Source organism: Microcebus murinus, chromosome 32 (genome assembly GCF_040939455.1).
Source record: "Microcebus murinus isolate Inina chromosome 32, M.murinus_Inina_mat1.0, whole genome shotgun sequence".
Lineage (NCBI taxonomy): Eukaryota > Metazoa > Chordata > Mammalia > Primates > Cheirogaleidae > Microcebus > Microcebus murinus.
This window is the reverse complement of record NC_134135.1, coordinates 1,697,164-1,721,432: the sequence shown is the minus strand read 5'-3', so window position 1 is coordinate 1,721,432 and position 24,269 is coordinate 1,697,164. Positions and strand designations below refer to the sequence as shown.

Sequence of the window (24,269 nt, the reverse complement as noted above, 5' to 3'; positions counted from 1 at the left end):
TCACACTACACTTATTATGTATCCAAACATCACCAGGTGCCCATAAATATGCACAATTATTATGTGCCAATTAAAAAATAAAATATAATAAAAGAATGCATAAGTATGTGTTGATATAGTAATGCAAGGACTACTGTACTGCAATTCAAAGAATGATATAGAGCTATGAAATTCCAAATATATGTGTTATAGAATTATAAATGTGAGAAAGAGAAAGTAAGATGCAAAGTTTATATTTTTTAAAATTGGAAACAACAATGTACACTAGTGCTTAGGTATATGCTTGTATAAACACACACATAACACACACATAAAAATTTATAAAAATTATTAGTTTTACAAATAGATACTTTTGTGGTAAAATTATTTACAATACATAATAAGAAATTTTTCACAAATTTCACAAAGTTAAGGGTCAAGTGACAGGGCAGAATACAGGGGGAGATTTGTCATGTGATTATTGCAGTGTTCCCGGTATTCAAGCTGGAGGATGCTATCAGTTTGTTTATCTTGAAATGTTCTCGAGTTTTCTTTCTGATATTTATATTAGGCTATTGTAAAGTTGATTTCCTACAGCATCGTGTTATTTGACATTTATGTATAATTTTAAATGAAAGAGAAACAGAGAGAGAGAATGAGTTTAGGACTCTTAGATCACAAGACAAATTCTAACAAAACTACAAGATGCAGAATTTACATGTGTTTCCTCTAATTCCGTTAATTCCACTAGTAAAGTGGAATTCTATGACTATAAATAACTGCATACTTCTACTAATGGAAATTTAAATAATTTTGATTGCTTCTTATTCAATCTATAATACAAATACCAGCATGGAAAGGTATGATGATTTGTTTGTCACAATTGCTCTTACAATGTTAATAATACCTACCAGATATATTGCAAAGGACACATGAAGAAGAGTTTGAATCTCAAATAAAACCAACAAAAACGCATCAACGGCCTGTAATGTGAATGCACAATTGAATCAGTCTGAGTAGGAGGGATTGTGTTTCCAGTCCGGCCAAAGTAAATGATGTGAAGTGACAATGCTAGTGTGAGCGATCTCCAGGAAGCCACATTGCCCCGTCGGCTGGACACCCACCCCCATCTCATGCAAGGTAGAAGCAGCCTAGTGTGTCAGCGTCCCCTGCCGTGGTCAGCTTGCAGACTGCCTGAGCTGGGCCCGCGCGACCTCCTGTGCATTGCCGGCACGCTGGGCGGAGCTCCCGACAGCAGGAGCAGCACCGTGTGGCCCACGATCGTCAGCCTGGGGTGTCTTGGTGAGTCCTGGAAGGGGATAGAGGGAGGGAGCCCCACGCGGAGACGTTGGCCAGGAGGCTGGGTCTCTCCACCACAGGGAACCCCGCTTTCCTGGAGGTGAGCAAGTGGGCTTCTAGGGCCGTTGTGTTCAGCCCAGCACGGCCCAGGCGGGCGGGACGAGGAGGCCAGGTTGGTGTGGAGGAGGATCGTCCATCAGGATCTTTCCTTCCAGGGTTCTTCTTGGTCCAGGGGATCTGGGCACGTGCGGGTGAGTCCTTCCCCAAACCTCGGGTTGCCATCCAGCCCCCGTAAGAGAGTTTTCCCGTCTCGAGAGGGCAGGCAGCACAGGAGGTGGGGCTGATGGTGTGACCACAGGAAGCCCTGTGGGTGACTCTTTTGAGAGCGAGAAAAGGGGGGCCTGGGACACCCGGCCCCCATTCTGCCCTGGAGCCCCTCCCCGGCCACTCTTACCCTTGGGTGAGCCCCGCTGTGGGCCCCGGGAGGAGAGCACGCGCTCTGGGCTGGGGCATGTGGGGGAAGTGCTGTCACCTGTAGAGGAACCCGAGGCAGCAGTGCCAGGAACAGCCCACCCCTCTGAAGGAGGCAGCAACTTGTGTGCACCACGGTCTCAGGGCGGCAGGAGCCGCTGTCCTGCCACCAGAGGACGTGGGGCACCACATGCCAGGGCCCCTGAAAGTCCAAATACTCTGATGAAGGCGCAGGTGCTCAGTGTGGTTCACCTGCTGGCTGACGTCACTCCACTTACATAGGCCTTGCCCTCTATTCCCTGTCTCCGCGCAGTTTCGTGGAACTGATGTTACGGTGTTAAAATCTAGTGATGGTCCCTTGTTCAGTGCTTGCTCAGAATACTCAGCCCACACTTTCGTTGTGGGAACATATGCCGCGTGGATGCGGTGGCACACCCTTCCCGTGGCCCTGGGACCCCGGTTTGAAAAGGAGCCTTAGGCTGGGCACGGTGGCTCACGTCTGTGATCCTAACACTCTAGGAGGCCGAGGCGGGAGGATCCATCAAGGTCAGGAGTTCGAAACCAGCCTGAGCAACAGTGAGACCCCATCTCTACTAAAGAAATTAGCTGGACTACTAAAATTATAAAAATATATACAAAAAAATTAGCCGGGCATGGTGGCGCATGCCTGTAGTCCCAGCTACTCAGGAGGCTGAGGCAGGAGGATCGCTTGAGCCCAGGAGTCTGGGGTTGCTGTGAGCTAGGTTGATGCCACGGCACTCTACCAGGGCAACAGAGCCAGACCCTGTCTCAAAAAAATAAAAATAAAAATAAATAAATAAATGGAATGAAAAGGAGCCTTAGGAGCATGTTGGGGGGAGCCCCCGAGCATGGGGGAGGGGCGGCTCCACATTTTCCTCTCTGCAACTGGCCTCCCGCTCACCCAGGTGGTCACCGCAAGCCCTCCCCGTCTGCCTGGCCAAGCCCTGTGGTGCCTTGAGGAAATCAGGTGGCTCTTTGGTGTCACTCTCGTCTTAGGTTTAACATGCTCAGGCTGTACAAGGAAGACAGGGCCCATGTCCCTGAGCTCCAGGGAAGAATATTCCAGAGCAACTTCCTCACGGGGCCTGTGACCCCAGCACACGCAGGGACCTACAGAGGTCGTGGATTTGACCCTTTCTCCAACTCTACCTGGTCAGCACCCAGCGACCCCCTGGTGATCGTGGCCACAGGTCGGAGGGCTCCTGTCCGGGGTGGTTTCACTGTGTCAACATCCTCCCTCCCAGAGTTTCTGGTGGGCGTGTCAGTCAGGGTCTAGTCGGAGGAGCAGGACCCTCTCCATGTACATGGGATAAAGGGGGTTGGTACAGGGACTTGGACACAGTGGTGGCCATGATAATGGTCCCCAGTGACATACTCATTGAAACACCCAAATCTGGCCAGGCGCAGTGGCTCACGCCCATAATCCTAGCACTCTGGGAGGCCAAGGCAGGCGGATTGCTCGAGGTCAGGAGTTCAAAACCAGCCTGAGCAAGAGTGAGACCCCGTCTCTACTACAAATAGAAAGAAATTAATTGGCCAACTAATATATAGAGAAAAAATTAGCCGGGCATGGTGGCACATGCCTGTAGTCTCAGCTACTCCGGAGGCCGAGGCAGAAGGATTGCTTGAGCCCAGGAGTTGGAGGTTGCTGTGAGCTAGGCTGACACCATGGCACTCACTCTAGCCTGGGCAACAAAGTGAGACTCTGTCTCAGAAAAAAAAAAGAAGAAAAGTAACACCCGAATCTGGGAATACGTTAGGTCACATTTCCAGGGCCATGAAGGCTGAAGATGGAACTGAAGTTGTCAGTCAGTCGACCTCAGGGTGGGGCAGCTACTCCGGATCATCGGGGTGGGCTCAGTGTGGCCACAAGGGCCACGTGAGAGGGAGAGGAAGCAGTGGGTGGGGCCAGGGCAACGCAGCAGGAGAGACCCCACCAGCCACCTGGCTCTGAAGGTGGAGGGAGCGCCCAGAGCCAAGGAGCGAAGGTGACTTTTAGCGTCTGCAAACGTCAAGAGAACAGATTGTCCCTGAGTCTCCAGAACGGACACAGCCCTGCAGACACCTGCGCTCACACCAGCGAGACGCTTCCAGAAGGGCAGGACAGCAGGAGGGTTCCCTTCTGCCACCACGTTTGTGATGGCTTGTCACAGCAGCAACAGGAAACTTGTAAAAGTGCCCTGGTCAAGGGCAAATTAAGAAGCCAAGAGGGGAAGTGGGGCAGGGCAGGGTGCTGACGCCAGCGCCAGGCTGGACCCACACGGGGAGGGGCCGGCGCTCCTGCAGCCAGACTCAGGGTCCCCAGGGAAACCGGGATCACGGGGAAGGCACAGGCGTGGCGCGAGATGACCCTCAACCCCCGCCAGGAACAGGTTGGGTAAACGTGGGGAAGTTCGTGTTACCTGCCTGTTGACGAGCTCCTACCTCTCGCCATGGATTCCAATTTGTCCAGAGGTGCCAGAGCCAGGCTGGAAAGAGCCTGGAAGTGCAGCCTGTGGCAGCCCCTCTTCTCTCCCCCCTTAGAAAGCAGGAGAGAGATTGGCGGGAAACAGACACAACGGCCAAAGGACCAAAGAGGAGCACAGCAGACACAGAGTCCAGTACTGCTCGAGACAAAGAAGCAGGGACAAGGACGGGGGATGGAGGGAACTACACCGAGGGGACACAGATGCAGGAAAGGACGCGGACACACAGGGAGGAAGGAGAGAGATGGGCACAGGGGACACCTCACTCCTTCCAGGTCCCGTGGAATGGAGTCACAAGAGTGACGCCTTCTTTTTTTTTTTTTTTTTTTTTTTTTTTTTTTTTTTTGACTTCATTAATTCAGCCATGGAGTGACACCTTCTAAACTCACAATGTCTGTTCTCAGGAGTCTGCAGAAAACCTTCCCTGTCGTCCCACCCAGGGACCCTGGTGAACTCAGGAGGGAATGTGGTCCTGCAGTGTGTCTCAGAAATTGTGTTCAAGAGCTTCATTCTGATTCTGCACAGAGAGGGGGAAACTGAGGACTCCTTGTGCCTTGTTGGGAAGCTCCATGATGGATGCTCCCAGGCCAACTTCCATGGGTCCTGTGACAGCCGCCCATGCAGGGACCTAAGATGCTACGGTTCTGCCAATCACTGGGAGCCGGCCATTCTCCTATGAATGGCGGCCATTCTTTCCACAAGAATGGCCGGCTCCCAGTGACCCCCTGGTCCCAGAGGTGAGAGTGTCCAGACTGCCCCTCATCCCCCTTGGGACACAGACCCGATGTTCTAGCACTTGGAAGAGCCAGGCGGTCTTGAGGAAGATGAATATGGGATTCCTGTAGAGAGAGACAGACCTGGTGAGAGCTACACCACCAGCAGAGGCAAGGAAAGAGGAGACACACGTGCAGACACTGGTCATAACATCGAGGACAGATACAGGCACAGACCAGGGAGGCAGAAGTAAGGTCAAGAGTGAAGGAGACAGGTATGCACATATCAGAGAGAGGGTGTCCTTCCATCCTGTCTTTGCTCAGGGACCTGGGACAGTTTAGAAGTTTGATTTCTGTTTTTCCTCCACACTCTCTTTTCAACCAGAAGAACCCAAAGACACACCACATTCCTCACCCGAGTTTGGCCCTGTGGCCTTGAACCATGTGTCGCCCACAGATGCTGTGTCTATTCTGACACCTCTTCCTTCCATGTGGTTGGGCAAAAACTTGTCCCAGGATCTCGTGGCACCAAGGGCAGGAGCAGGACACCGGCCCCTGTACACCGGCCGCTGTGTGTTCTCTGGGTCCCCACACAAAATCTGAGGCTCATGTTCCAAAGCAACCCTGGATGCGTGCGAAAGGGTTACTAAGAGCAAAAGTCCACAGAGGGACCCAGACAGAGAGAAAGTAGAGACATAGAGGAGCAGAGATGGGCACACACACAGACAGAGAGAGAAAATGAGCCAGAGGAAGGGAGTTGAGAATTTCACAGACACAGAAAAAGAAAGAAAGAGGGGACAGAGAAGAGGAGAGAATGATGGGGTGGGAGGGCAGAGAAAAGCCCTAAAATCCAGAGACCTGGGGAGAGGCACAAAGATGAGGATATAGGGGTGGATGGAAGAAATAGCAAAAGAGGATTTTTGAAAGATATGAAGACAGAGATAGATGGTAGATAGAGACAGACAGACAGACAGATAGGGACAGGACAGAGAGTGAGAGACTCACAATGAAAGGAAAAGAAAGACAGATTCAATCAACCCAGCCAAGAAGAGACAGAGAGAGTAAAAAATACAGAAGGGGAAAATATACCTGGGGATACAGAGTGAGGTCAGAGACTTAGAGAGTCAGAGAGCAAGAGACAGAAAGTAGAAGGAGAAAAACAGAAACAGGGAGAGGGGGCTGGGGGAGAGGGAGCGCCCACCAGCACATCAGCTCATTAGAGCAGGGAGGGCGAATGCTCCGTTCGGGAGGGAAGGACGGTGTGGTGAGGAAAAGCCCCTCTAAGTAAACTGCCTCTGTTTTTCTTCCAGGTCTATACAAGACACCTCCCCTCTCAGCCCAGCGGGGCCCCGTGGTGAGGTCAGGAGAGAACGTGACCTTGTCCTGCAGCTCCGAGACCCATGTGACACGTACCATCTGTGCAGGCCGGGGCAGGCCTGTGGCCACAGGCTCCCTACAGGGTGGAGCCACCACGGTGCATGGGGGCTGGGGGGACCTACAGACGCCACAGCTCCATCAGGGACCCTCTCTCTGAGTGGTCTGCCCCGGGTGACCCCCTGTGCCTTTGTGTCACAGGTAAGGAAACCCCATACCTGCCCATGTCTGTGTCTCAGACCAAGTCCTAAAGCCATATTTGGGGAACATCTTGCTCATGATGGAGCAAAACAAGCACAGAGGAATACGGAGAGAAGGAAAAAAGTCTGAGATCAGAGGTGGTATGGGGTGTAGGGTGGTAGACAGAGCAGCTCCAACCCTCCTTCATATCGTGCACAAAGGCCCACATTATCGGGGGTCCTACGTATCTGGGCAGGTGGAGAAAGGGGTCAGAAGAGACCCAGGATGGAGGCAGATGATGCTTCGTTAGGGGAGACCGGAGGTTGCAGCACCTCCTCATCCCTACGCATTTTGCAGAAGTCCCTCCCAGCCCCTCCCCCACAGAGGCCTCATAGCCAGCATCCCCTCCCCCCCCACAGCTGGGAGTCTCAGGAAAGGAGTCATGGCAGCAAGGACTATGGGGAAGGGGAGCCCAGGACTCCCAGGGCTCAGCTTTAGGTGACAGTGTTGGCCACGGACCAACCTCAAAGGAGTTTGAACAGGACAGAAGACAGGCAGCCTCATTTCCGCACTTCTCTCCTGTCCTGTGTTCTAGAAACTCTTCATATAGTTGCCCTCCCCCTGCAGAATCAAGCTCCAACACTGGTGAGTAGAGGACCCCTCTTATCTCTGCTTGGATTTGAGTGCGGGCTCAGGCACTCCGTGATCTTGTGCTGGTCAGTTCTCTCGTGGACTCTCAGACTCTCCAACGGCAGAAGGGGCTTGGGGCCAGCACGGGGCTCAGTGGGGACCCTTAATCTTCAATGTGCTGCAGCTGAGACCTCCTCCAAGCAAGGAGGATGACAGTTAGCCTGACGCCCTTCCCAGGAATAATGCAGTGTTTCTTCTGTCTCCATTCCCAACTAGAGGAGAAAGTCATGGGGGCTTGATGGGGGAAGGGCAGGGAACACCTGGTGGGGGTGGGCCGGTTCTTAGAGAAGTTCCATCTGCCAAGGGATGAGCCCTTGTCTGGCAGAGCACAACCCTGGTGTCCCCAGCAGGGCAAGAGCCTTGCAGCAAGAGAGGACTGAGTTCATCCATGCACGTAGCACTTCCGTTAACTGACTCAGGCACTGTTCCAAGTGCTGGGTGTGCCATGTGCAATCATTTCCTATTGTTGCTATAATAAATTTCCACAAGATGACTGTACTAAAACAGCAGTGTTTAAATTATCTCACAAGTTCTGCAGGCCAGAAGTCTGAAATGGGTCTTCCTGGGCTGAAATCCAGGTGACAGCCAGACTGCATTGCTCATGAAGATTCCAGGGGAGGGCCGAGCGCAGTGGCTCACACCTGTAATCCTAACACTCTGAGAGGCTGAGGCGGGAGGATCGCTCAAGGTCAGGAGTTCAAAACCAGCCTGAGCGAGACCCCGTCTCTACTATAAATAGAAAGAAATTAATTGGCCAGCTAACATATATATAGAAAAAATTAGCTGGGCATGGTGGTGCATGCCTGTGGTCCCAGCTACTCGGGAGGCTGAGGCAGGAGGATTGCTTGAGCCCAGGAGTTTCAGGTTGCTGTGAGCTAGGCTGACGCCATGGCACTCACTCTAGCCTGGGCAACAAAGCAAGACTCTGTCTCAAAAAAAAAAAAAAAAAAGATTCCATTGGAGAATCTATTAATAATTCCTCACTTTTTCCAGCTTCTCAAGGCTCCCCCCATCCTTTGCTCATGGTCCCCATCGTCCTTCCTCAAGGTCATGTGTAGCTCACATTGCCTCCCTCAGCCGCTTCCTCCTTAATCACGCTTCTTTCCCGGACTCTTCCTCTGCCTTCCTCCTTCTACAGACTTCATGGTTACCATGAGTTCACACAGACAATCCAGGAAAATCTCCCTAAAATAACCCAGGGTATCTTTCTTTAAGGTCAGCTGATTAGCAACCTTCATTCCATCTGCAACCTTAATTCTCCCTTCCCATGAAATGTAACATATCCACAAGTTGTGGGCATTAGGACGTCGATGTTTCTGGAAAAGGGAGCATTCTTCTGCCTACTGCAAGTAGTAAACACGATGCACTTGGCCTCCGCTCTGGGGAAGCTGATATTGCAGCACAGTTCTTGGGAAGGCAGAAACGAATTCACCAGTGGATGAATAAACGAATATGGGACTGGATGAATGAATGGTCAGTTGTGAGGCAGCTATGCATGTAATTTGGAATGAAGTGATAGATAATGCTTAGTGGACAAATTAGGGTGAGCGGCAGATTTTTCACCATTTCCTGACTATATGACATAAGACAGCTCTACTTCTTTTGACTTGAATTTCACTTTTCTCCTTTCATTGGAGAATGTTTTAATAATTTGTTTGATTCAAGGGTGTTACAGCATCGTGGGACTCCCTGTTCTAGGAAGGAAAGGAACAGAGGCCAGGTTGTTCTGGCCAGCCCCGCCTTATCTCAGGAGGTTGTTGTCTCAGTCCGTTTGTGTGGCTATAAACGAATACCTGAGCCTGGGTAATGTATCCGAGTCCGATGAAGCCCCTGGCTGCGTCCACTCGTCGCAGGAGGAGAAGGGGAGCTGATATATGCACAGATCACAGAGATCGGCAAGAGAGGAAGCACGAGAGAGAGAGAGGGGAAGTGCCAGGCTCTTTTAACAACCAGCTTTCATGGTGACTAGTAGAAGGAAAACTCATCACCACCACCACCTCCATGAGGGCATTAATGTATTTGTGAAAGATCCATCCCGATGCCCCAAACACCTTCCACTGGGACAGATCTCCCACATCTGGGATCAAATTTCAGCATGAGGTTTGGAGGCTTCAAACATCCAAACTATAGCAGTTCTAGTGCATCACATTCTACAGTTATCCTGAAATCTACAAGCAAGAAAGAGAGAAAAGGTTGGGTTACTGGCCAACTGGGGACTTGTCCTAAAAAGGTATTATATGTAATTCCCTGACAATAAGTGGGACGCAATGCATAAAGGGGAGCTGCTATGATTTGCCTCTTATAGGAGTCACATCTTCCTCCAGGTGACCTGCAGCACCAGCATGCTCTGATCCAGCGCTCACTGGTCATTGTCTTCCTTGCCATCCTCATCTTCCTCATCATCACATGCTTGCTCAGAAGTGTAAGTCTCGGGAAGAAGAGGCCAGGGACATGTGAGCAGCGTGGGGGGGCTGGGGGGGTGTACACAGGTGTGCATTCTCCATTTGCAGGAGGACACCTGGTCCTAGGCAGAAGCCACAGAGGTAAGACTTTCTAGAGAGGACACCAGGGCTCCCTTGCCCCCTTCTGCAGCTCACAGCCCATTGTCTAATCATTGTTCACTGTGTCCTCACATCCAGTGCAGCCACTGATATCTAAGAGAACATTCTACGAAAAGAGGAGAAGGAATCAATGGGCTGCCAATGAGGAGCTATTAGTGGGATGGGTCCTTGAACTCACAGAAGTAGAAGACATGATTCTGTTTTTTGGTAGATAAGTGACCACAGCCACCCAGGGCCTCTCTGTGTGTTGACATCTGCATGTGAATGAGGAACGGGAGTTCCCTGTGAGGTGTTTGGATGACTTCTATCCCCTACAGGTGCTGCCACGATGGACAGAGAGCCTGAGGCAGACAGAACGGGGACCAGGGAAGTGGGTTCTGCTCAGCCCAGCCTCATCCATAAAGCCACATTCCCTACAGTCCCTGGGAAGGTGTGCACTTGCCCTCACTCCACATTTCCCTCTTTCTGGGACTCCGATGGACAAGACCCAGAGGAAGTGACATACACACAGTGGACCATCTGATTTGCACACAGAAAAATCACTCCCACTTCCCAGAGGCCCAAGGAACCCTCAGTGGATACCACTGTGAATGTGGAACTCGCAGATTGCTAAGCCCGGATCAAGGGTGGTCTCCTGCCCCATGAGCATGCACAGAAGGACCTTGAGGTCTTCCATGGAGGCCACAGCTCTTTCTCAAACCCAGCTTGACAGCTGCCAGGTAACAACAGCTGAATCTGAAGACATAACTCTTCATCTTTGGCCAATCCTGTTCATCACAGCAGGAGTCTGGACATAGCCCTCTCCTGAGGACAAACTTCCATGGTCCCCGTAGTCTACTGGAGAGAAAACAAAGTCCTTTGCTTAGCTCCCAATTCTCTGTTTCGCTTGTCCCCTGCCAATCTCCACAAGCTAACTGGCTGTACCATCTAGTCCTGCTTGAAGTTAACTGCACTGAGTAACTCACAATTTTATACAGGCAAGACGGTCACTCCTAACACTGGACTTAAACACATTCTAGTCTACCTTCCCTGAATGCTATTTTTCAGTGTTCTGTCACCAGGAACATGTCTGTATTTTTTCACTATTTCAGTGTAGACCTCTCCTCTCCAAAGAAACATTTTCTCACCTCTTGCTTTAGGTAAGGTGCCTCTCTTTTGCCTACAGTTTTTAGGTGTTACCATTACTATGTACATATTACCCCAAATGTCTCCACTGGGTTCTCATCTCTGGGCTGTGAGCTTCTTGAAGTAGGACAGAGTCTCATTTGTCTCTGAGACATAAGTTTCCATCCAAGGATGCAGTGTATTAAGAGGCTTCAGGGATCACTTTCCAAATGAGCAAGTGAAGATTCTTACTGTTTGCGGGAAAAGCTAGTGAGTTCTAGAGGAGACACTTGCAGGGTCATTCATTGTCATGGTCATTTTCATCTCCATGAGGTCATATATCAAAACATCACGTCGTACATTATAAATATACAATCAGTCCTTTACATCTATGGGTTTTGCATCTATAGATCCAACCAACTACACATCAAAAATACTCAAAAAAAAAAAAATTCACAATGTTCCAAAAACCAAAACTTGAATTTGCCGTGTGCCAAGTACTATATTGATTCCACGCAAATGAAGTGATATGGAGGCATTGTATCTGGTATTATAAATAACCTAGAGATGATTTAAAGTATACAGGAAGATATGGGTAGACTATATGCAAATACTGTGCCATTTTATATAAGACTTGTATGTATCTGCAGATTTTGGCATCTGAGGGAGGTCCTGAAACAAATTCATGGATGCCGAGGGATGGCTATGTACAATTTTTATTTGTGAATTTAAAAAAATAAATTTAAAAAGAATTTAAATGATCTGATAAAAAAATAAAACCTTCTTGTATCGTGTGAAACTGAATTTAGGTTTCCTTTTTTCCTACACATAACCCTTTAGCCCAATGCCGTTTATTGAAAAAACATTCCATTCCACCTTAAACTACACTAAAGCCATTTTCAAATACAAAGTGATTGTATATATACATGAGTGTATTTGTGTTTGTTGTATTTTTTTCCATTTATTTTCTGTGTATGTTTATGTAGGACTAGTGCAGTTTTGCTACATTGGTCTATTGCATTGTGGCAAAGTCAGGGCCTTCAGTGCATAAGTCGCTGAAGCAAAGCACATTGTACCCACCAAGCAAGCTCCCATCATCCACCCTCCTCCAACCATCCCCCACCCCTCCAAGTCTCCATTGTCCATCTTTCCACACTCTGCTTCCATGTGCACACATTATTTAGCTCCCACTTCTAAATGAGAAACATGGGCTACTTGCTTTTCTGTGTCTGCGTTGTTTCACTTAAAATAATAGCCTCCAGTTCCATCCGTGTTGCTGCAAAGGACATGATTTCATTCTTTCTTATGGCTGAATAGTATTTCATTGTGCATATATACCACATTTTCTTTATCCAATCCTCCACTGATGGACACTTAGATTGATTCCATATCTTTGCTATTGTGAATAATGTCGTGATAAACATATGAGTGTCAGCATCATTTTTTATGTTAATTTCTTTTCCTTTGGGTAGATATACAGTATCGGGATTGCTGGATTGAAAGGTACATTTATTTTTAGTTCTTTGAGAAATCCCCATATTGTTTTCCATAGAGGTTGTACTAATTTACATTCCCACCAACAGTTTATAAGATTTCCCATTTCTCCACATAACCACCAACATCTCTTATCTTTTTTTAACAATAGACATTTTGATAGGTGTAAGATGATATCTAATTGTGGTTTAATTTGCTTTTCTCTGATGATTAGTAATGTTGAACATTTGTTCATGTGCTTGTTTGCTACTTGTCTTTTTTTGAAAAATATCTATTCAATTCCTTTGCCCACTTTTTTTTCTTTGAGACAGAGTCTTACTCTGTTGCCTGGGCTAGAGTACGGTGGCATCAACCTAGCTCACAGCAACCTCAAACTCCTGGGCTCAAGTGTGCTTTTGAGGTCTTAGTCATGAATTTTTTGCCTAGACCAATGTCGAAAAGAGTTTCCCCTAGGTTTTCTCCTAGTATTTTTATGGTTTCAAGTCTTACAAGCCTTTAATTCATCTTGAGTTAATTTTTGTATATAATGAGAGATAGGGACCCAGTTTCATTCTTCTGCATATGGAAGTCCAATTTTCCCAGCAGTATTTATTGAAAAGGGTATCCTTCACCAGTGTATGTTCTTGTCAACTTTGTCAAAGATCAGTTGGCTATAAGTATGTGGTTTTATTTCTGGGTTCTCTATTTTTTGTTCCATTGATCTATGTGTCTATTTTTATATCAGTATGATGCTGTTTTGGTTATGGTAGCCTTGTAGTATAATTTGAAGTCAGACAATGTGATGTCTCATGCTAAGAGACACCCTGTTTGCTTGGGGATCCTCCAATCCTCCCCCCCAACCCACTTTTATTTCTGAACTCACCAAGACAGAGGAGGGTGGTGGTATCTTTGCAGGCCATGATGCTGACACAGCCATGGACCGGTTAGCCTCCTGTTGGTGTACATTAGCAGGATGACAGATACTCATAAGACAGTAAGATCCACAGGAAGTATGACATTGAGAGTACTTCATCAGAGAATTTCTACATCTGTTGCCCCATAGGAATGAGAACAGAGCTTTGTTCTTTTTTTTCTGCATTTTTTTTTTTTTTTGATACAGAGTCTTACTCTGTTGCCTGGGCTGGAGTGCCATGGTATCAGCCTAGCTTATAGCAACCTCAAACTCCTGGGCTCAAGCAATCCTCCTGCCTCAGCCTATCAAGTAGCTGGGACTATAGGTGCTTGCCACCATGCCCGGCTAATTTTTTCTTTTTCTTTTCTTTTCTTTTTTTTTTTTTTTTTAGTTGCCCAGCTAATTCCCCCTGCCCACCCCATTTTTTAGTACAGATAGGTCTCACTCATGCTCAGCTGCTCTGGAACTTCCAACCTCAAGTGATCCTCCCACCTCAGCCTCCCGCAGTGCTAGGATTACAGGCATGAGCCACCACTCCCGGCTGACTGATGGTTCAATGAAGAAAACCTCTGTCTATATGGCATCCACCTTGTATCCATCCCAGGCCTTTCCATGTGGACGTGGGATCTGGTTCAAAAATGGATTTGAACACCGTTAGATACTGGATTAAGAGAAATGCTCACATCTCATCTGAAACATAAAGAGAAATATAGGTCTTCTCTTGGAGAACAACCCAGAATAACCCAACGGCAAACCAGAACTAAGTTATTTGGGAAGTGACTGTTCTCATTCCTATGGGGCAACAGATGTAGAAATTCTCTGATGAAGGACTCTCAATGTCATACTTCCTGTGGATCTTACTGTCTTATGAGTATCTGTCATCCTGCTAATGTACACCAACAGGAGGCTAACCAGGCCACAGCTGTGTCGGCATCATGGCCTGCAAAGATACTACCATCCTCCTCTGTCTTGGTGAGTTCAGAAATAAAAGCGGGTTGGAGGGAAGGATTGGAGGATCCCCAAACAAACAGGGTCTCTCTTAGCATGAGGACTCAGTGATTTTAGTGGCTACCAAGGAGATTCTTAGCTCCTTACTGAAGAGACAGTCTTTGCCCAGATAGCTATAACTCTGCCTTTGCCCAATTCCAAGCTAGTTTGTGGGTCTCAGTTGTTCTATTTAATCCATGACATGCTCTCTGGAATCCATGATTCCAGAGTTCCTATAAAGGAGAGACTCAGAGGCTGGAATTCAGAAGATAAAATTAAAAGATGAGCCTCAAAACTGTTCTTGCTGTGGAAGAAAAATAATGTGTGTGAACCCCATGTTATTCTCTCTGTCTATATGTGTAGTGATTCATAATAGGGGTTGGAAACTGGACGGGTGATTTTTTTCATCAATCTGTCTCTTCCAGTACTCTGTCTGGGCCAAAGGATTCAGGCACAGGAAGGTAAGTGTCCCCTAAATCTCCCCCAGCACTTTAGACCCTCATGGAGCTCTGGATGAGAAGGACTAGGGGGATGGTCTGAAGCCCAGACAGATTCCACTTTCATTCTCCACTCCAGTTTTCTCTGCCGTGTTTCCCTTGTATAATTTCTATCTCACTTTGGTATCGCCAGGCCCTTCAGACTCATTAAGGCTCAGACCTGGATTTCTTTGCCTCTCCTTTAGACTATCCACAAAAGGTGAATACATTTACCGAATGCACGCAGCTGCAGGAATGAGGAAGTCAGGACTCCTCTTTGCCTGGCTTCCTTCCCTATTGTCGAATCTCTTTTGTTTTCACAACCTGATTTCTCTAGTCCATTCTTTTCACTGCATTTAAAGCTGCCTCAGTCCAGCTCTGCTGTATGTTCTGTGTATTCCATGGTGCTGCCACAGTACTACGCAAGGGGTGGTACCAAAGTACCTGTACATATTCTGCCAGCCCAGCTCCTGCCTTGGCCTCCCACTGGGTGTGAGCTCCATGTCCACCATGTCTTCTCTTCCAGCTCTAAAGAATGTAGACTGAGTTTTTTGTGTCTTTAAAATACAAATATGTTTATCTCTCTCTTAAAACTCTTCAGTAGTCTCTCTTGAGATAAGCTCACCAACTTCCCCAGGCCTACCAGTCCCTGCCCACCCTGGTTTGTGTCTACTCTCTCAGTACAACTTCCACTTTCCCTCTGAGCCTCTGAGCCTCACTCACACTGGCCTTAATTTAGTTTCTCCTCATCTTCTTATACATTATTGAATCAGTGCCTTTCCTCCCATTTCCCCTTCTACCTGCAATGCTCCAACCCTACCTATCCGCATTGCATAGGCAATTCCTATTCATCCTCACATATCACCTGAACTTCCATGCCTGTTATCAGATCTCCAAGTTCTATGTCTTTATACTGCAGACCACATATCTATAATTACATACTTGTGTATGTTCAATTAATATTTAAAATTTCCACATTATTTTTTATTAAACAAATATTATTTTTATTAAAACATTATGATTTTTTTATTATTTTGGCATATTATGGGGGTACAGATTTTAAGGTTTCAATAAATGCCCTTTCCCCCCTCCCCCCACAAGTCTGAGTCTCCAGCATGACAATCCCTCAGATGGTGCACAAGTCACTCATTATGTATGTATATAACCGCCCCCCTCTCCCCTCCCCCCTCCCCAATAGCCTATTACTGTAGTACCTATGTGTCCACTTAGGTGCTACTCAGTTAATACCAGTTTGCTGGTGAGTATATGTGGTGCTTGTTTTCCCATTCTTGGGAAACTTCACTTAGTAGTATGGGTTCCAGCTCTAACCAGGAAAATATAAGATGTGCTATATCACCATTGTTTCTTAGAGCTGAATAGTACTCCATAGTATACATATACCACATTTTATTAATCCATTCTTGGATTGATGGACACTTGGGCTGTTTCCACAGCCTTGCAATTATGAATTGTGCTGCTATAAACATTCGAGTGCAGGTGTCTTTTTTGTAGAGTGTCATTGGATCTTTTGAGTAGATGCCCAGCAATGGGATTGCTAGATCAAATGGTAGATTCACTTGGATCGCTTTAAGGTATCTCCATATTGCTTTCCACAGAGGTTGAACTAGTTTGCAGTCCCACCAGCAGTGTAGGAGTGTTCCTCTCTCTCCACATCCACGCCAGCATTTGTTGTTTGGAGACTTTTTGATAAAGGCCATTCTCACTAGAGTTAAGTGATATCTCATTGTAGTTTTCATTTGCATTTCTCTGATGATTAGATGTGATGAGCATTTTTTCATATGTTTGTTGGCCATTCTTCTGTCTTATTTAGAAAAGTTTCTGTTCAAGTCCTTTGCCCACTTTTTAATAGGTTTATTTGATTTTTTCTTACTGATTTTCGTGAGTTCTAAGTATATTCTAGTTATCAGCCCTTTATCGGATACGTAGGATGCAAAAATTTTCTCCCATTCTGTAGGTTGTCTGTTTACTTTCATGACTGTTTCTTTGGCTGTGCAGAAGCTTTATGGTTTGATCATGTCCCATTTATTTATTTTTGTTGCTGCTGTGATTACCTTTGGGGACTTCTTCATAAACTCTTTGCCTAGGCCGATGTCTAGGAGAGTGTTTCCAACATTTTCCTCTAGAATTCTAATAGTTTCATACCTTAGGTTTAAGTCTGTTATTCAATGTGAGTTGATTTTTGTGAGAGGTGAAAGGTGTGGGTCCTGCTTTAGCCTTCTACAAGTGGCTATCCAGTTTTCCCAGCACCATTTATTGAAAAGGGATTCTTTTCCCCAGCGTATGTTTTTGTCTGCTTTGTCAAAGATTAGATGGCTATAAGGATGGTTTTATATCAGGATTCTCACATCTGTTCCATTGGTCAATATTCCTATTTTTGTGCCAATACCAGATTGTTTTAATTACTACAGCTTTGTAGTATAGGTTGATATCTGGCATATTAATGCCTCCCGATTTGTTTTTGTTGCCTAGAATTGCTCTTGATATTCGGGGTCTTTTTTGGTTCCATACAAAGCATAAAATTATTATTTCTCTATTTGTGAAGAATGCTGATGGGATTTTAATAGGTATTGCATTGAATCTGTAGATCAGTTTGGGTAGTATAGACATTTTAATGATGTTGAGTCTGCCGATCCATGAGCATGGTATGGATTTCCATCTGTTTACATCCTCTGCTATTTCCTTCCTCAGTGTTTCATAGTTCTCCCTGTAAAGGTCTTTTACCTCCTTGGTTAAGTATATTCCTAGGTACTTTAATTTCTTTGTTGCTATTGTGAAGGGTATTGAGTCTTTAATTTGGTTCTCAATTAGATTGTTGTTGGCGTATATGAATGCCTCCGATTTCTGTGTATTGATTTTGTATCCTGAGACTTTACTAAATTCATTGATCAGTTCCAGGAGTTTCCTGGTTGAATCTTTGGGGTTTTCTAAATATAATATCATATCATCAGCAAACAGTGAAAGTTTGATCTCTTCTGCCCCTATTTGTATACCTTTAATTCCACTTTCCTGTCTGATTGCTGTAGCCAGGACTTCCAGCACTATGTTGAACAGAAGTGGAGATAGTGGGCAGCCTTGACTGGTTCCAGTTCTAAGTGGGAATTATTTCCATTTTTCCCCATTCAGTATGATGTTGGCTATGGGTCTGTCATATATGGCTTATATCATTTTTAGGTATGTCCTTTCTATGCCTATTTTCTTAAGTGTTCGTATCATGAAAGGGTGTTGAATTTTGTCAAAAGCTTTTTCTGCATCTATTGAGAGAATCATGTGGTCTTTGTTTTTGCTTCTGTTTATGTGGTGAATTGCATTTATAGATTTACATATGTTGAACCATCCCTGCATCCCTGGGATGAAGCCCACTTGGTCGTGATGGATTATATTTTTGATAAGCGTCTGGATTCGGTTAGCTAAGATTTTGTTGAAAATTTTTGCATCTATATTCATTAGGGATATTAGTCTGTAGTTTTCTTTTTTTGTTGCATCCTTTCCTGGTTTTGGTATCAGAGTAATATTCACTTCATAAAAGGTGTCAGGAAGGTTTCCGTTCTTCTCGATGTAGTTTCTGCAAGATAGGTACTAGTTCTTTTTTGTAAGTGTAGTAAAATTCAGTGTGAAGCCATCTGGACTGGGACTTTTCTTTTTAGGGAGATTTTTAATTGCTGTTTCTATTTCAGCTGTTGAGATTGGTCTGTTCAGGGAATCTATTTCTTCCTGATTGAGCCTAGGGAGGCTGTGTGTTTCTAGCAATTTGTCCATTTCCTCCACATTTTCCAGTTTGTGTGAATAAAGATTTTTGTAGTACTCATAAATTATATCTTGTATCTCTTTGGGATCAGTTGTGATATCTCCTTTTTTGTTCCTGATGGAGCTTATTAGAGATTTCTCTTTTCTGCTTTTCATTAGCTTAGCCAGTGGCATGTCAATTTTGTTTATATTTTCAAAGAACCAACTTTTTATTTTGTTAATCTCCTGAATAGCTTCCCTGTTTTCAATTTCATTTAGTTCTGATTTAATCTTGTTGATTTCACTCCTTCTGCTAGGTTTGGGGCTGGTCTGTTCTTCTTTTTCCAGCTCTTTGAGTTATTTCATTAGATTGTCTATTTGTGATCTTTTTGACTTTTGGTTATAGGCATTTATGAAGATAAACTTTACTCTCAGAATTGCTTTAGCTGTGTCCCAGAGCACTTGATAACTTGTCTCTCCATTGTCGTTTTCTTCATAGAATTTTTTTATTTCCATCTTGATATCTTCGTTTATGAAGTAATCATTTAGTAGGAGGTTGTTTAATTTCCACGTTTTTGTGTAGAAATGTTAGTTTCTGTTAGGGTTGATTTCTACTTTTATTCCACTGTGATGCAAGAAGATACATGATATGATTTCTATTTTTTTAAATTTCTTTAGGTTTACTTTGTGTCCTAGGATATGGTCAATCTTAGAGAATGTCCCATGAGCTGATGAGAAGAACGTATATTCAATGGATTTGGGGTAGAATGTCCTGTAAATGTCAGTCAGTCCCAATTGTTCTATAATTTTATTTAAGTCCATTATTTCTTTGTTAATTTTCTGATTGGAGGATCTGTCTCATGCCGTCAGTAGGGTGTTGAAATTTCCAGTGATTATGGTATTGCTATTAATCAATTTGTTTAGATCCAGTAAGGTTTGCTTTATGAATCTCGGTGCACCTAAGTTGGGTGCATATATATTTAAAATTGTTATCTCTTCTTGTTGAACTGTGCCCTTCACCATTATATAATGACCCTCTTTGTCTTTCACTACTTTTGTTGCTTTAAAAACTAAATCGTCTGAAATTAGACTGCCACACCAGCCTTCTTTTGGCTTCTATTTGCCTGGAATACTGATCTCCACCCTTTTACTTTTAGTCTATATGCATCCTTGCAGGTTAGATGTGTTTCCTGAAGACAGCATATACTTGGCCTGTATTTTCTTATCCATTCAGCCAGCCTATGTCTCTTGAGTGGAGAGTTGAAGCCATTCACATTTATTGAGAGAACTGATAGGTAAGGTAGATTACTGTTCATTCTGTTGGGTTGGATGTTGTTCCTTTGATTTCTCTCTTGAGCCATAGTGATATCTGGCCTTTAATCTTGGGTTTTGGTTGTTTTTATATTTGTGAGTTTTTATTATGGTGTTCTGTGTAACACTGTTTTGAGTACTTCTTGTATGGCTGGTCTTGTCTTGGTGATATCTCTGAGACTCTGCTTGTCTGAGAATGTCTTTATTTCTCCTTCATATACAAAGCTTAATTTTGCAGGGAATAAGATTCTAGGCTGGGCATTGTTTTGTTTCAGAAGAGTGAGAATGGGGCCCCAGTCTCTCCTTGCTTGTAAAGTCTCATTAGAGAAGTCTGGTGTTATTTAAATTGGCTTTCCCTTGTATGTTACTTGCTTCTTTCTTCTTACAGCTCTTAGAAGGGCCTCTTTAGTTGATACTTTGGTTAGTCTGATGACTGCATGTCGTGACGTCTTCCTGTTTGCATTGAATCTCCCAGGCATCCTCTGGGCTTCTTGAACTTGTATATCGAGATTTTGAGCAAGACCTGGGAAATTTTCCTCTATTATATCTTCAAAAAGCTTGTCCAGCCCTTGAGTCTTGTCTTCTTCCCCTTTTGTTAACCCTATGACCCTCACGTTAGGTTTCTTCACATAATCTCACAGCTCTTGTAGGCTTTGCTCTTTTCTCTTGTTTCTCTGCTCTATCTCTGTGACTGATTTATTTAATTGGAAGGTGTTCTCTTCAATCTCTGAGATTCTTTCTTCTGTTTGATCTACCCTGTTCTTGAGACTTTCCACAGTATTTTGTAGTTCCCTGAGTTGATTCTTCATCTCCAGGACTTCGGTTAAAGTTTTCTTCACTGTGTCGATCTCTTTACTGAACCTTTGTTCCATATCCTGGAGGCTTTTTGTGGTTTCTTTGTGTTGGTTATTGAGTTGTTGTTGCAGGTCAGTGAGTGTTCTTATGATCCACATTCAAAATTCCTCTTCTGTCATTTTGGTTTCCTGATTTGGGTTGGCCCTTTGGGGGTGATGAAGATGGAACCTGATAGACATGCTGTTTGCACAACATTGTGAATATACTAAATGCCACTCAAACATGCATTTTAAAAATGGTTAGCTTTATGTTATATGAATCTCACCTCAATTTTAAAATGTACATAAAAAGGAATTTTGTTCCTCAAAAATCTAAACATAGAATTACCATATAATCAATCAATGCCACTCCTACATATATACCAAAAGAATTGAAAGCAGGAACTCAAGCAGATATTTACACACCAATGTTCATAGCAACAATATTCACAATAGTCAAAAGAGGTGGAAACAACTCAAATATCCATTGACGAATGGATACACAAAAAGTAGTGTACACAAACAATGGAATATTATTCAGACATTAAAAGGAATGGGCCAGGCCAGGAGCGGTGGCTCACACATGTAATCCTAGCACTCTGGGAGGCCGAGGCAGGTGGATTGCTCAAGGTCAGGAGTTCAAAATCAGCCTGAGCGAGACCCTGTCTCTACTATAAATAGAAAGAAACTAATTGACCAACTAAAATGTATATATACAAAAATTAGCCGGGCATGGTGGTGCATGCCTGTAGTCCCAGCTAATCGGGAGGCAGAGGCAGTAGGATAGTTTGAGCCCAGGAGATTGAGGTTGCTGTGAGCTAGGCTGATGCCATAGCACTCACTCTAGCCTGAGCAACAAAGTGAGACTCTGTCTCAAAAAAATAAAAAGGAATGGCCTGGGCACAGTGGCTCACGCCTGTAATCTTAGCACTCTGGGAGACCAAGGCAGGAGGATCACTTGAGATCAGGAGTTCGAGACCAGCCTGAGCAACAGTAAGACTCCCTCTCCACTAAAAATAGAAAAAATTAGCCAGGCGTAGTGGCGCATGCCAGTAGTCCCAAATACTTGGGAGGCTGAAGCAGGAGGATCACTTGAGCCCAGGAGTTTGAGGTTGCTGTAAGCTAGACTGACACCACGGCACTCTAGCCCAGATGACAGAGTAAGACTCTGCCCCACCCTCCAAAAAAAAAAAAGAAAAGAAAAGGAAAGGAATGAAGTCCTGAGACATGCTACAACATAGATGAAACTTGGAGACATCATGCTAAGACAAAACAAAAGTCAAACACAAAAAGACAAACACTCTAAGATCCTGCTTCTACGAGGCACTTAGACTAGTCAAACTCACAGAGACAGAAAGCGGATTAGAGGTTAGCAGAGGCTGGGGGTGAGGAGAGTGGCAAATGATTGCTTAACATTCACTACGTTTCTGTGTGGGGTTAGTGGAAATATTTAGAAATAGATGGTCATGGTTGCATAACACAGTGAACGTAACTAATGCCACTGAATTAATATTTAAAATGGCAAACTTTTTGTATAAAAATATCTATTTTAAAAAAGAAAGCATTACAGGTCCTTCACGCCTTAATTTATGTGTAGTCCCCCCCCCCCCCCCAGAGAAGGACAGAAAGAGTTTCCCCAAGGAGGCCCACCTCAACCTGGGCTGCATTTTCTTGCAGGAGACTTTCCTGTTCCTGTCATATCTGCGGAGCCCGGCTCTGTGATCCCCTGCAACGGCTCTGTGAAGATCCAGTGCCGGGGAACTCCCGAATCTTACCTGTACAAACTGGTGACCCTAAGAAACTCCACGTATGTGGAGGTAGATAAAAAGCTGGGAATCAGTAAGGAGGCCGAATTCATCCTCAGCCGCGTGGATGAGGACGCCGCAGGGCGCTACCGGTGCCGATACAGGAAGCAGTTCAGCTGGTCAGAGTACAGCGAGGCCCTGGAGCTGGTGGTGACAGGTAAGAGGACATTCAGAGGCCGGGCGTGGTGGCTCACGCCTGTAATCCTAGCTCTCTGGGAGGCCGAGGCGGGAGGATCGCTCAAGGTCAGGAGTTCGAAATCAGCTGGAGCAAGAGTGAGACCCCGTCTCTACTAAAAATAGAAACAAATTAATTGGTCAACTAAAAATATATAGAAAAATTAGCCGAGCGTGGTGCCACATGCCTGTAGTCCCAGCTACTCGGGAGGCTGAGGCAGGAGGATCGCTTGAGCCCAGGAGGTTGAGGTTGCTGTGAGCTAGGCTGACGCCACGGCACTCACTCTAGCCTGGGCAACACAGTGAGACTCTGTCTCAAAAAAAAAAAAAGAGGACATCCAGTGTCTCCAGCCCTCAGGTGGGTTTTTTTTTCCTTTATTTTTAATAGATTTTATTTTTAGAATAGATTTAGATTTACAAAAAACATTGAGAAGATAACGACAGAGAGTTCCCCTGTACCCAGCACCCTGTTTCTCCTGTTGTTGTCGTTTTTTATTAGTACAGTACCTTTGTCACCACGAATGAACCAATATAGATACATCGTTCTCAGCTAAGGTCTATAGTTTATTTATTAATAGATTTCCTTGGTTTTTACCTAATGTTCTTTATCCATCCCAGGATTCAGTTCCGGATCTCACATTGCATTTGGCTGTCATGTCTCTTGAGGTCCCTCTTGGCTGTCACAGTTTCTCAGCCTTTCCTTGTTTCTGACGACTTTGGCAGTTTTGAGGAGCACTGGCCCATTGGTTTTTACAACGTGCCCACTATTGGAAGTCGTCGATGTTTCCCTCGTGACTAGACTGGGCTGTGGTTGTTGCAAGGAAGACCACAGAGACAGCGTGCCACTTTCCTCTCATCATGTCAAAGGAACATTCTATCCACACGGAACAGTGCTGCTGATGTTGGCCTCCAGTGCCCGGCCGGGCCGTGTTGGTTAGGCTTCTCCACTGTAAAGCTACTCATCTCCCACCACCCCCACCCCCACCCCCACCACTACATGGCCGGGCGCGGTGGCTCACACCTGTAGTCCTAGCTCTCTGGGAAGCCGAGGCAGAAGGATCTCTTGAGGTCAGGAACTCAAAACCAACCTCGACAAGAGCTAGACCCCGTCTCTACTAAAAATAGAAAAATTAGCTGGATGTTGTGGCGTGCACCTGTAGTCCCAGCTACTCGGGAAGCTGAGGCAGGAGGATCCCTTGAGCCAGGAATTTGAGGTTGTAGTGAGCTAAGCTGATGCCACAGCACTCTAGCCCAGGCAACAGAGTGAGACTCTGTCTCAAAAAAGGAAAGAAAGAAAAGAAAGAGAGAAAGAAAGAAAGAGAGAGAGAGAGAGAGGAAGGGAAGGGAAGGGAAGGGAAGGGAAGGGAAGGGAAGGGAAGGGAAGGGAAGGGAAGGGAAGGGAAGGGAAGGGAAGGGAAGGGAAGGGAAGGGAAGGGAAGGGAAGGGAAGGGAAGGGAAGGGAAGGGAAGGGAAGGGAAGGAAAGGAAAGGAAAGGAAAGGAAAGGAAAGGAAAGGAAAGGAAAGGAAAGGAAAGGAAAGGAAAGGAAAGGAAAGGAAAGGAAAGGAAAGGAAAGGAAAGGAAAAAAGATCACTACATGCAGCTCACACCTAGGGTCCGGGGCGTGGTGCTGCCCTGCTCAGGTTCCACCTTGATTTGAGCTCTATCCTCAGAGTGGCCTGGGCATTGTGTTTCTAG

At 45.5% G+C, this 24,269-nt stretch overlaps 2 protein-coding genes across 2 annotated transcripts in view; both read left to right on the top strand.

Moving 5' to 3' along the window:
• The first annotated feature begins 2,596 nt into the window (after positions 1 to 2,596).
• Positions 2,597 to 10,281, top strand: LOC105877210 (putative killer cell immunoglobulin-like receptor like protein KIR3DP1). Its single transcript, XM_075998980.1, is given in 6 exon segments — positions 2,597 to 2,960; positions 4,640 to 4,899; positions 5,029 to 5,119; positions 6,259 to 6,422; positions 9,498 to 9,614; positions 10,071 to 10,281. Coding segments are annotated over 6 exon segments (1,179 nt in total). The 3' UTR covers positions 10,254 to 10,281.
• A 3,123-nt stretch (positions 10,282 to 13,404) lies between these two features.
• The window catches only part of NCR1 (natural cytotoxicity triggering receptor 1), a 30,569-nt gene continuing 19,704 nt past the window's right edge, over positions 13,405 to 24,269 (top strand). The window contains exons 1-3 of the mRNA XM_075998979.1: positions 13,405 to 14,215; positions 14,656 to 14,691; positions 22,272 to 22,556. Coding sequence (XP_075855094.1) covers positions 14,179 to 14,215; positions 14,656 to 14,691; positions 22,272 to 22,556 — 358 coding nt within the window. The 5' untranslated portion in view covers positions 13,405 to 14,178. The remainder of the gene's footprint in view (positions 14,216 to 14,655; positions 14,692 to 22,271; positions 22,557 to 24,269) is intronic.